Source organism: Sinocyclocheilus grahami, unplaced genomic scaffold (assembly GCF_001515645.1).
Source record: "Sinocyclocheilus grahami isolate Dianchi unplaced genomic scaffold, SAMN03320097.WGS_v1.1 scaffold90.1, whole genome shotgun sequence".
In the NCBI taxonomy this organism is placed as follows: domain Eukaryota; kingdom Metazoa; phylum Chordata; class Actinopteri; order Cypriniformes; family Cyprinidae; genus Sinocyclocheilus; species Sinocyclocheilus grahami.
Genome location: NW_015505269.1, coordinates 93,431 through 106,476, shown reverse-complemented (window position 1 = coordinate 106,476; position 13,046 = coordinate 93,431). Strand labels below are relative to the sequence as shown.

Here is a 13,046-nt window from a genome sequence, read left to right as displayed (position 1 = left end):
TAAAATGAAGAGCCGCTTATTTTTTCTCCTCTCTCTCTCTCTCTCTCTCTCTCTCTCTCTCTCTCTCTCTCTCTCTCTCTCTCACTCTCTCTCTCTTTTACACACAGACTTGCGATGTAACGTCAGCAAAGAGAGGGATATCCGACAGACGACCACCCCACTTCATCCGAGGAATGCAGGTTCGTTTTTGTGGTAGAAATGAAAGCAGGAGTTTAATTACCGGGCTTCACAAGGGGAGAAATCTTTTTTCGTGGAGGATTGGAGTAAAAAAAGATATTTCCTGTTACTTTTACCCTGGTTTAAGCCTCCTTTGAGCATCTCCAGCGACCATTCATTTCACGGAGGCTTCAACTTAATCCCAGTTTTAAACCGCTGCTAGTAACATACAGAGAATCTAATGCTTTCGCGCACCCACCACAGTCACTCACATTGTAACAGACGCAACCGACTCTTCGCTTCCTTATTTAGGAGAGAAACCGTCAAAGTAGTTGGCAATTATCCCTGCATCTTTTATCCTAACAACCTTAATTAGAACAAAAGACCATCACCAATTAGTTCCGGTTTAGGGTCAAATTAAAACACTGCACGAACAATTGTTTCCAAGCTTCTTAATGAGGCTGCAGATCAGAATATGTTTGAGGAGGAAAAAAAAGATCTGATTGAAAGATACTGTACCGAGGAAAAGTTGCCGATTAAGACGAGATGGTAGCTCAAATATAGCCGGTTCCCTTGTCAAGTTCCAGGCGAGCGGGTTAAAAACACGCAGCCCACCTCGGTGCAACTCCTCCTCGCTCCCGCTTTAAAAAGATTCCCCTCCTTCTCCCCACGACGGCTGTTCCTTCGCTCGCAGTCTCGTTCCCTCTCTGGCAGCAAAGCAAAACAGACCTGAGCCGGCCCGCACGTCTCCTCGCCTATTTAAGCACCTTCACCAGGTCCCTAGTTAGCAGCACACTCCAGCTCATCCAAGAAGCTGACAAGCACCGTTAAGGAAGGCAGCGCATGTTGCTCTAATGGACCTCATTAAGTTCTACTTACAGATGTTCTCTTAACATAATTGATCTGCAGCGAGTTGAGAGGACGGCAACCTATTCCCTAGCCCCCAATTATGGCCCGGTAATTAGATCCCCAACCTCCAGTTCTCCACATTCACCCTTCTAACATTCCGAAATATCAAAGTATCTCTTTCTCTCAAAGCAAACCCTCCTGCCTCCCCCACCACCTAACCTTCGTGTCTCCACCTCCTTTGCTCCCTCCCCTCCCTAAGACTCCATTCCTCTGACAGTATTGACAGTCAGATCTGCTAACCTTTGTAGTGAAGCCAGACTTAGTAGTGCACTCACTCCAATTGACAGAGCTCAGTCTAGCTTTTTTCCCCTCTCGTTTTTTGCGCTCACTCTCTCTGGTTCTCCTTTTCTCTCCCTGCTGAAATACCCAGGGAAAGAGTGAAGGATGGAGCGTGAGACACATGTGTAGGGGGAGGCGGATGGATAAAAACAAGTTTGCACTTTTTGATAAAAGGTTGTAATGATAATATCTGTCAGGGGAGGATCTCATTTTTTGCACAATGCCTTTTTATCTTTAATAATTCCTCTGATGGTGAACGTAAGTGCAGGAGGGAGAGGCAGGTGGTGGTGTGAACGGTGAGCAGAGATGGCGCAGCGGTTATAATGCCAATCAGAACCACTCCCTCCACCCACTTAATTATCCGCCGTGCTAAAACACAGAGCACTTTAGGGAAATGTGAATGTCACGCTTACGCACTTAAAAGATGAGACGGTTTCGTCACACAGGGAGAAGAGGAAGCCGGGGTGGGTGCATTTGGTGCCAATCATTGGCGTAAATTTTTCTAGATCATGCACAGTTTGTGGTGTAAACGTGACATGAACGTGTAGGCAGCGGAGCTTTGCGAGAGCAAAACATGGCAATATGTGATTTTTCTTTTCAAGTCTTACAGGTGTTCGATTAAAGTTCAAAAGGGTCCAGTTGGTAAATTTCCTTCCTTAACTTGCACTGTTTCAAGAGCCTATATAATGTGTAAGCAATGTGTGTTTTATTTCATGAATTATTCTATGTGTTCATTGATAATAGATAGTATTCATTGTGATTTTAGCCTTGAAGTGCAGTCACATTAGTGGAATTTCTGCAAAATTTTGTGGACAAGGTAGGTCTATTGTCAGTAGTAGTTACTCAGAGGACACTTCCAAACTAGATAACTTTATATTGGTAAACACAGCAAATTTGCATGTTAATAGTTAATCAAACAGTAACACAATCAAACAAAAAAATTCCCTCACTGACGCAGATAGCCAAGTGGGCAGTGTGCCATCATATAGCGCAGTTTTGCTTCGGGTGTCCCAAGTTTGAGTCCCACTTCACGGACCATTTCTGATCCCATCTCCCTCTCTCTCCGATTCACTTCCTGTCAGATCTCTACTGTCCTATCAAGAACAATGCAAAAATACCAAAACAATATATAATTAAATAAATAAATACATAAATAAAACATTCCCTTGTGTGAATCTCCCAATCTCATGGATTCCAATTGAGATGACTGCATTTCACCTGCAGAATTGCGCCGTACAAAGGTAAATGAGACCACACCTTTAGAGGGGCTTGGAACGTTTTGGGTGATACTGGGGTCGTGGTCTCAAATATTGCTGGACTAACAATATTTTTTATGGACCAATTAAAATTTTTACTGTGAGAGTATGTGTATAATGAAAGGGCCATAGTAGTTGCATTTTATTTTGTTTCACCCGAACAGTGAGCAGACGAGTGATAGACAAATTTCAAATTTACAAGTGTGAAACATTGCTTTACTTAGGGTTAAATGCTTGGTTTAAAAAGACATTAACCTGGGGTTAAGCACATTTTGACAAGCATATGTAATTATATTCAAGATAAATAATTTTAATCAGGTAGAACCAATCAAGTTTTTTTTATGATGTATTGTCTGCAGTCATCATATAGCATGTGTTAGTGTCCAGATTCTTTGCGATGTGGCGTTTTATATCCTTCTTTTACTGGTTGTTGCCCCATTGAGATTCATGAATGCACCTTTGTATTCATCCAGCACATCTCATCATCTTTTCCTAACACTTTTCAAAATCCCAAACTAAGTTACCCACACTATTCTTCCACAATCTAGTAAGCACCTCCTGACTCTAGTACAGATTCACATTCAATCTAATTCCACATACTCTCCTAGAATTCTCTGCTCCCAGTAGACACAAAGGGACACATGTGACTTTGCACTAATGACCACAAGAGCCTCTCCTTAAAGAGACACCCAATAATTGCTTCAGGTAGGTGACCCTCAACTAGGGTCAAGGGATGCCTAGTTTTTAATGACAACTTTCGTACTCCCAACCTTGCTCTCTCTGCCTTGTAGACCAATTTTAGTTTTTGGCCGAGAGACAGCTAAAGCGAATAATAGAGACTCCTCAGCAAAGTCTGAAGAATCACCTTTAGTAATGGGCCTGAGGGGACACATTTGAAGTTAAAGAACACCCAGACCACAATATACTGGCCTATCCTATTGTCGCAGTGGGAATCAATGGCGATTACTTAATTCAACCAGCAATTAATTTGTTAAGGCCAGTCTGAGAGCTAGAATATCCAAGTGCAACGTGACTCCATTGCAGAAGGAGGGCGTTCCTTGACTGCCTGAAGGCCGGTTGTAAGTAGGTAGGTCTGCAGTGAGATCAGATCATTTTAATGTACGACTACCTTTCTCATTCAGGATGATTTTATGGATGTTGAAGTTCTGTTGCTCATGTCGACCTTTCTGATTTGTGATGTTTGCATTTTTATAGTCATTATGTTTTGAGTAAACTGTTGCTTTTAAAAATGTTGCATAAATTTGCAGACAAAATAAACCATTAAATTAATTAGACCATTACCTTGTGTGTCGCCGCAGTCCACTGCACTGGATAAATATTGAAGCATTATATATAGATGTAATAATTCCAAAATAGAGATTCTGGATATTTGCAAATGTGAATGGATGCATGTAGGAATAGTTGTACTTCATCCAAGTAACATAGAGCCCACAATTAAACATTTTATGTGATTAAATATCTATTATGATGAATATTTTGCTCTAATTTTACCTTGAGCTTCTAGGTCACGTTGGAGTTCGGAGGTCAGTTTTATGCTTTCCTATTGAATCTTCCATCACAATGGAAGATGCCTTTACAGTCAATAAACCAGCCAGTGCCTTTTGAGTGTTAGGCCACACACAGCCACATGTTTTCAAAACCACAAGAAGATGAGCCTCTGAATAATATTTCTACAAGCCTTTAATGATAACCTTGAGCAATACTGGTACCTGCTACATAATATCTATTGATTCTATCCAGCATGATTTCCTTGAGTAGCTCGGTTGAAATGACTTGTGTGTTTGGAACTAAGCATTTCAAACAGACTGCTGTATACCTCTGCGGCAATCAATCAGCCTTAATCCAAAACCAATTTACTCCGCCTGAAGAGGAAAATATCTTTTAATCTCTTGCCGACAATCCCTGATTGCAGTGCTGAGCATCAGTTGACAGTAAATTGGAGGCTTGCTTGTGATGGAACCTCTAGTTTATGTACTACACAAAACTTTAACAAGACATGTTATATACACACTATAGGCAAAGAGATGCTGTAAATTGCAGTATAATTGTCATGTTAATTGAGTTCCTTCTGCTCAGAAGCAGTGCAATTATTGGTGCATACGTGTAGGGTCAGTTTTTTTCAGTTCAGTTCAAGGTTTATCTTTGAAAGTATTTGAAAGTATTTCGTTTCGAGCACAACCACTAGAGCAAACTGAACAAAAATCAATTTTTTTCCCAACTCCTACATCGTCCAATCAATAATAAAAAAAAAATTTGTAAACTACAACTAAATCTTATTCCACTATGTCCTAAATATAAAATTGCAGTCTCTTAAATATTCATATCAACTAGCACCAAGTTGTCATGCATTAAGCTCATGTATTCAATCTCATTATCTATAGTGAGAGTAGACCGACTTATCTTTTTTATTTTTTAATTCATCTCAAAGTTAACTAATGAGGGCGCTGAACCTCACCTTTCGTTTCCTTGTAACACACCAGTTACTGTCAAATCTTCACGTATACTGTACATGGTGAAAATAGGTTTGTATTCATAATGAAATTGATTGTTGTATTAATGCTCAAAATAAAGCAAAATGGAGGTTAAGGTGCAATTTGTCCCTTTTTGACCCATAAAAAGGTCAATTAATCACGTCTGATTTGTCTTGATTGCAAATAAAAGGAGTCAAAATATGCAAGCAACTTTGTCTTGCTGACAAATGACTCCAGAGGCCCAGGAACAAAACCAGACATCTCGTTGTAAAGTTTTGGCGTTGCTGATGCTGTTTTGGAGGCTGGGGGGTTGATCTCAGAGTCTGTCAGCCAGTTAGATGAGGCTCTGATTTTCATCTGCGTGTATATCTGGGAGCACTAATTGGCAAGATGAAGCGATGATTGATGTCACTGATGTTCTCCTGCGCTCTTGCTGCAATTTTCCCACCCACATGTCAGTCAGTGTAATGACATGGTGTTGCTACCGTAAAAGTTGCCCTTTTACATTGATCTGAGATCAGCGCTGTGCAATTTCTTAAAATAATTAAGCCTGCGATTCAAGGAGGGGGAGCTAAACCTTGATCAGCACACGAGAGGCAATGACATGACGGCCCATCCTCCATCTGCTCTAACGTTGTACTGTCTCTCCCTTTATTCGAAACATTGAAGGACATCACCTCTCTGTTCAGTGCCATTAGCCTCTAGCTCATTCTCTTTCTCAATGCTAATTGACTCGAAAACACACAAGGTGAGGTCCTCGGGATGAACTAAAAGCATACGCAGACGGGCCTCACAATGGCCTCATTACAAAAATTATCTGGAATAGAGTGCGGTAAGTGTTCAAACCCTTGTTGGCCATGGGAATGGAAGCCTTTGCGCTTTGGTGAGCTTTTCAAAACATACTAAGCATGAAATTAATTTTCTGCATGTCAATAGGTGGCATTCTAAGCACCTACAGCTCTGTTGTTTGAATGAGAATCATTAACCTTCACCTTCAGCAAGGGCTGCGAATTTGGCAGATTCCAAAACTCATAGGCTTAAAACAAGAGACATAGTCAAAGCAATACACTTATTTCCATGCTATTGAGTGCTCTCAAGGTAAGACTATGCAACAAAGATTGAAAGGAAAATCAGCTGAAGTGGCTTTTAGATGTCATTATTTGACTAATATTTTGGACCCTGATGGTGAATCTCTCTGATACAGCCTTGACTAACTTTGCAACCGTTTTCTAGTATGTAAGTTGGAGGTATAAAAAAAGGATTTAAAGACGATTGCCTCCGCTTTGCTTTGATCGATCCTTGGAGAACAACTTTCCATCATGCAGAGGGGGGCCTGAGCTGTAGACGACAGCTAATTAAGATGGCTAATCGCCACATTTCACAGTGGCTAGAACAACTGTCTCTCTTTGCGATTCCCTCGACGGATGCTGCACATGCGCGTGACATCATAAAACTGCGCCAATTATCCACCCCAATGTCTATAGTCAAGTCCTGTGTGTGAATATGTTAACTTTCCTTTAACACAGTATGCAGAACCGCTATCTCATAATGTCACGGAAGGTGAGGAGCCATCAGATTAAAAAGTAATTAAATTGTCAGAGGTATGTGAGCCAGGTGACTCTTTTCAAGTTTTATAGTTCTAAGAAAACCTTCTTTGTTCTACAATGCCAAAGTAAATTGTTTTTTAGGTTGTGGTTAGTATGTTATAGATAAAAGAACGTATGAGTCTACAGACGTTGTAATATGCTACATACTTGGATTCCTACAGAAAATACTGTAAGACCTTCATTCATCTTCAGAACACAAATTAAAATATGTTTGATGAAATCCTAGACCTTTCTGACCCTGAGACAGCAATGCAACCACCACGTTCAAGGCCCAGAAAAGTAGTAAAGACATTGTTTAAATAGTCTATGGGACATCAGTGGTTCAACTGTAATGTTATGAAGCTATGAAAATACTCTTTGTGTGCAAAGAAAACAAAAATAAATTTATTCAACAATTTCTTCTTTTCCATGTCAGTTTCGATGCGTGTTCACAAGAGTACTACGATGCGTGCACAGAAGCCAGTGTTCTATCGTAGAACCCAGAAGCGCTGTGCCTTGTTTATAAGCAGAGGAATGCACATGTATGCGTCTTGTTACTTTTGTGGAAATAAAGAAATTGTTGATTAAAGTCGTTATTTTTGTTTTCTTTGCACACAAAAAGTATTCTCGTAGCTTCATAAAATTATGCGTAGACCACGATATCACATGGACTATTTTGTAGAGGTTCTTGATACCTTGAATGTGGTAGGACCCTTGCTGTCTATGGAGGGTCAGAAAGCTCTTGGATTTCATCAAAAATATCTTAATTTGTGTTCTGAAGATGAACAAAGGTCTTATGGGTTTGGAACAACATGAGGGTGAGTAATTAATGGCAGAATTTTCATTTTTGGGTGAATTATCCCTTTAAGTACATGTTATTACTACACGGCTATTCAAATGCAGCCATGCCTTACCTTAACGAGTGGTTAAGCTTCTCCAACAGCACTTAAAATAATGAACTCATGACCTGATCGATGAGCTTTAAGTCGTGACATACCCTGGAAGAAATTAGTAAGATCAGAGACTTTTTGATGCCAAGAATCCGCAAATATGATGGCACCCTTCCAAGGGGCCCCTTCCTAACAATTAAAGGCAGCTACAAATTTTCATGTATAAAGAACAATACTATGCAAGGGGCGTGATAAACTGGACAATTATTGTTTAGTATGAAGTCATGAACTCTCTGGAACCCTCTCACGGCCCTTTGGAGCTCCAACAGTTTGTGACCTTCTAAGCTAATAGAAAGCTATATCCATACATCAGCCAGTTTGTCTTCATCACATACAGTCCCTAATACGGAAAACAGAGAATATTCTAAACATCCGGCAGACTTGGATGACGCACCCGTTCCTTTTTTTTTTTTACATTTGGTTTCTCATGTCACAACCCCTGTGAGCTTGATGGGAATGTGTTCTGGCATAAAGCTGCAAATTAGGCGTGTAGTTCAAGCTTCTTTTGGTGGTTCAAAGCCAACCAGGATTGAGGCTTTTTTCCCTGTTTCATATGGTACACAGCGACGAAAACGGGGTTGATGTACAAGCAAACTGAGAATCTTTACATCTCACTCCTGTCTCTATGTCTCCCTCTCTCTCTCTCTCTCTCTCTCTCTCGCACGCGCTACCCCTTTCTCCTTTTTTATTTCCCTCCGTGTTTTTGTGTAGGAGCTTGCGAGTCCCCTCCTTCATGTTTTAATTGGCTGCTCTCTTTGCATGTCAGGGGACCTGGTGGAATAGTTACTAATCCTCCAGTGACGATCAGACCGGATGCCATTCTCGGGAGGGTGCGAAAAGGCGTTTCAGACACCCTCCTCTCACATCGCGCCCCATTGTAGTTGACGCCATCTTCACAGTAGCCCATAAGGTGCACCTTCTTCAAACGTGCTTAGTTATCACACGTAAAACAACTGGGATGAATATATCTGTGGCTTTGTCAGGAAATGTAAAGATTTTAATGGTAGATGAACAGAAAGAAACACGAAAAACGTAGTTGAGTGTAGAGAGACTGTACAGCTCAGGTAGTTCAAGCCCATTATTTTCCAATATGAGGCTGTCTGTCTTTGCAGGGACTCTTTCGCCATGATAGGAGAAGCAATATTGAAAATGGAAGTGGATGCGCAACTGAGCTGAAGCATTGGGCCCTCTAAATTGAAGGCTGGAGACAGAGGCCTATGAGCCGGCGTCTCATCAAATGGCTCATGAGGCCTTACATTTTTTTTTTTTTTACTAAAGTGATTTGCGCATCCTCTGTGCGGAGATGAACACCACCCTGGCTAAGCCCTGACGAGTGCTTATAAGAGAAAACTGTTTGGGAGTGATTTCCCATCTGGATTCAGCTCGGATAAGCAGTTTTAAATTGCAGTAGGACTTATACCATTGACTACATTACTGAGTCCGCCAGGCCACGATATTGCATCACTTGCTCATTGTCTGATCTCAGAATACAGCTAAGGTTAAAAAAAATAAGGCTGGCGATAAGCGGATGTACCCATTTCAAAAGTGTACAAAGTATATCACAAACTCGCAGTACTTGTAAATTGCACAGGTTGCCTATATTTGGTTGATTGGAACATTCAATGAAACAGGCATAATCTTAAAGATTTGATTGATCTTTTTACTTTGGGAATGTCGTGTATTGAAGCCACTGCAATGTTCTTTCGGCTCTTAGTTCTTTCATATCCTAGCAAAGTGAGTGATATTCTCAAATGCACCCCGGTCATGCGGGAGGGAGAAGGAGACATTTATATGTGCAGCTAGTGTTCTTTATGACAATTTTTCGAAAAAAGTCGAAAGTCGATTTGTTGAGATTCTGAATGTGTTGCAAAAAAAGAAAAGCTCTTGGAACACAAAACATGCAACATGAGTTTTTGATTCACTTCTCAAGTCATAGTGAATTCTTCTTGTAGTTGGTTATGCCCTTGTAATGTTATTTCACTGAATTACGCTGAGTGTTTAGCCAATTGCATTGCTAAGGCATGTGTTAAAGCATCTTTCTTAATAGAACAGATATGTGAATGTTAACAGAATGTTAGCATTCAATAGATTTTTTAGATGTTATGCATTAGGTTTTACATACCGGCGTAAAATTGAAAAGTAGCTGAGTAGCTATATATATATAATGGTTTAATATTATATAGACCAAAAATTTATGTAATTTTTTACATAATGTTATGTATAATGTTATGCAAATACACTCTTAAAAATAAAGGTGCTTCAAAAGGTTCTTCAAGCGATGCCATAGAAGAACCATTTTTGGTTCCACAAAGAACCATTCAGTCAAAGGTTCTTTAAAGAACCATCTCTTTCGTACCTTTTTATAATCTGAAGAACCTTCTTTCGCCACAAAGAACCTTTTGTGAAATAGAAAGGTTCTTCATATGTTAAAGGTTCTTTATGGAACCATTTAGACAAAAGGGTTCTTCTATGGCATCGTGAAGCACCTTTATTTTTAAGAGTGTAATGGCTAATTATTATTATTTGCGTTATCTTGTGAATTATTCACAGCTGTTTTTGTTGGATTTATAGGTAGCAGCAATAATCGTTCACATTACTGGTTTTAATATATTTGACAAATTGACAGAGATTATGTGTATTTTTGTGTATTTTTGAAAAAATGTCCTCATAAATGGAGTGTTTGCCCTCTAGAAATGCTTTTCTTGGGCTTTTTTATTTAATATTTTAGCTCCTCAAAACAATAGCATAAATAATATATATAAAAAAGTATTTATCCATCACAGCATTTCCCCCTATCGTCTGTAAACATAACTGGAGTCAGAACTGGGCAAAGACTTATTCCACAGTGGGACATCCAACGTATTAATGCCTTTGTGCAGTAGAAGACATATGATCGGCGTCTTTGAGTTCTTCAATCTACATTTTGATGTGAAGACCTGGCCCACTGTAAAAGCAACGCTGCTGACTCAGTTGCTTCCTTTTCGAGATTGTTTTTCTTTCTCACTATTGCTACGTTCTGTTAAAAACTGATTGGTTCAAACCTGCGCTCGTGAATACTGAAAACCGCTACCTTGAGTTGACATCAAGGGTACATTGAGCATTTGTTTGCGGGTCTGCCTCCCTGAAATGAGTTCTTTCCTCCTTCTCTAGTTCCTTGTGTCCTTCAGTCAGATGCATTCTCCTCCAAACATGGCATAATCTTCCCGTTTGTTAGGGCAATGCTCAACTCCAAAAAGGGGTCGCTTCAAAATAATTGCTTCAAATAAATGAGCTCTTAAAGGTCCATTAGCCCAGCCTCTTCCTCAGCTAATAGCGTTCAGTGATATCAAAGATTGCTGGAAGGGGCCTTGCCACGGAACAGATGGGGCCATCCTCTCCTAGCTGTAAATGAGAATTCTGAATGGATCCCAGGCCTTCATCATTACCTGGGTCTCCTGATAAAAAGGAATCTAAACCTCTCCGATTATGTCACGCTTCACAAAAAGTAAATGCCCTTCACATGGTTCAGTCAATCGTTTTAGTGCATTTAGGTGTAATTGCATGCACAAGTGGGAGAGGGAGGGACTTGAGCTGTTTCGATGAGAGCACAGGTGCAACAAAAAAGTTCTGCCATCACACTTACAAAGGTACATTTACTTGTGCCTTCAAAATCTGTATTACTTTGTCTTTCTATCTTGAATTTTAAAGAAAGTACAGTTACGGTGTTTTTTTTTTTTGGGGGGTTAAAAAAAAAAAGGATGCCAAAGCAACGTAAATGTATAAAGTAGGTTGTGCATTTGATTTATTTAATTATTTTGTGTGATGAATAAAAAAAAAAAAAAATATTATTAATAATAGATTTATATCATGGCTATAATTTTATAACCTAAAAATAGATGTATTTATTTATTTATTTATTTTTATTACATATTAATTTACATTATATATTTTCATCTATTTAATTGAATTTAAATCATTTTTGAGTGAGCTGTACCTTTTACAATTTTAAAAATGTATTTTCACAGAATAGATATAAAATACAGACTATAAGCCAAAACCCTAAAAAAATCCATTGCTTTCCTGAGATGGTGTAATTTATTTAACCTCTGACAGATTTGGATCACATTAGAACAGAAGTAGAGGGGAAAAAATCCTCTTTTTGAAGGAATACATTTTTCATTTGCCACATTTATGTTGCATTTATAAATGCAACAGCGTCATTAGCATGTTCAAGCAGTTGTCAGGCTGGTAGAACATCACTCAGCCTCTCAAGTGACCAATAAATTCCTCTGGGCATCTTCTCCCTAATCAGAATTTAATCTGTTAGCTACCTCCTCCTCCCCCTTAGGTGAGTTATGTTTTTTGGGGGCGGTCTATTGGTCTCCAGGGGTCAACACCCACTTTTCCTTCCGGTAACCAATCTGGTAGTGATCTAAATATCCTGAGGCTCTCTGTCATCTTCAGCTCAGTCCTCCTGTAGTAATAGCACATTAATTTGGGCCCAAAATATTTCATAACATGTCCTCAGACAGATACCAAGCAGCAGTTTGTTGGCAATAGGGCAGAAATGCATTGGAATGAGAGATGTGGCGTGTGCGAGAGAGACATATAAAATTTGCTTTTAATGAGAAAAACAAATAGCATTTCAAGAGAGCATCACAAGAAAGCAGAGGTGGTATGACAGCAGCGTGTGTGTTTGTGGTGATGGGAGGGGTAATGATTTTTGAGAATTTCCCAGGGTGTAGTTAGAGAGGCAACAGAAGGCGGCCCTGGCAGAGTTCTCGCCTTCGATTATGTATACTCTTTTATTCAATCATTGCATCTCTCAGCGCCTGACATTTGGTCAATAGTGCAATCTTCTAGTGATCAGAAAATGGCAGACAGCCCACCACACAGAATTCCATTAGTTTTGCTTTCAGTGGATGCACTTGAACAAGATAACTGGATATAACGACACGTTTCTCACACTGATTGAATAGCAAACATCATATAAACCAGGTATTTTAATTGGTCCTTCTTATTCTCTCCTCCTATCTATCTATCTATCTATCTATCTATCTATCTATCTATCTATCTATCTATCTATCTATCTATCTATCTATCTATCTATCTATCTATCTATCGTTCTTTTTGTTCTTTCATTCTATCGTTCTATCTACCATTCTATCTATCGTTATGTCTTTGTCTATCTATCTATCTATCTATCTATCTATCTATCTATTTATCTATCTATCTATCTATCTATCTATCTATCTATCTATCTATCTATCTATCTATCTATCTATCTATCTATCTATCTATCTATCTATCTATCTATCTATCGTTCTATCGTTCTATCGTTCTATTTATCGTTCTTTTTGTTCTTTCGTTCTATCTATCTATCTATCTATCTATCTATCTATCTATCTATCTATCTATCTATCTATCTATCTATCTATC

The 13,046-nt window shown here is 39.2% G+C and overlaps 1 protein-coding gene across 2 annotated transcripts in view; it reads right to left on the bottom strand.

Annotated features, from left to right (window-relative positions):
• LOC107587129 (LIM domain only protein 3) overlaps positions 1-786 on the bottom strand; it is a 45,708-nt gene extending 44,922 nt beyond the window's left edge. Inside the window, exon 1 of one of the 2 annotated variants that reach the window (XM_016274772.1) lies at positions 676-786. Coding sequence is in view for 1 of the 2 variants with exons in the window: in XM_016274769.1 (XP_016130255.1) it covers positions 294-318 (25 nt within the window). In the remaining variant the exon portion in view is untranslated. Of the gene's footprint in view, positions 1-293; positions 444-675 lie in introns of those variants that run through there. The other variant, XM_016274769.1, reaches the window with a different exon arrangement.
• Between the last annotated feature and the right edge of the window lie 12,260 nt (positions 787-13,046).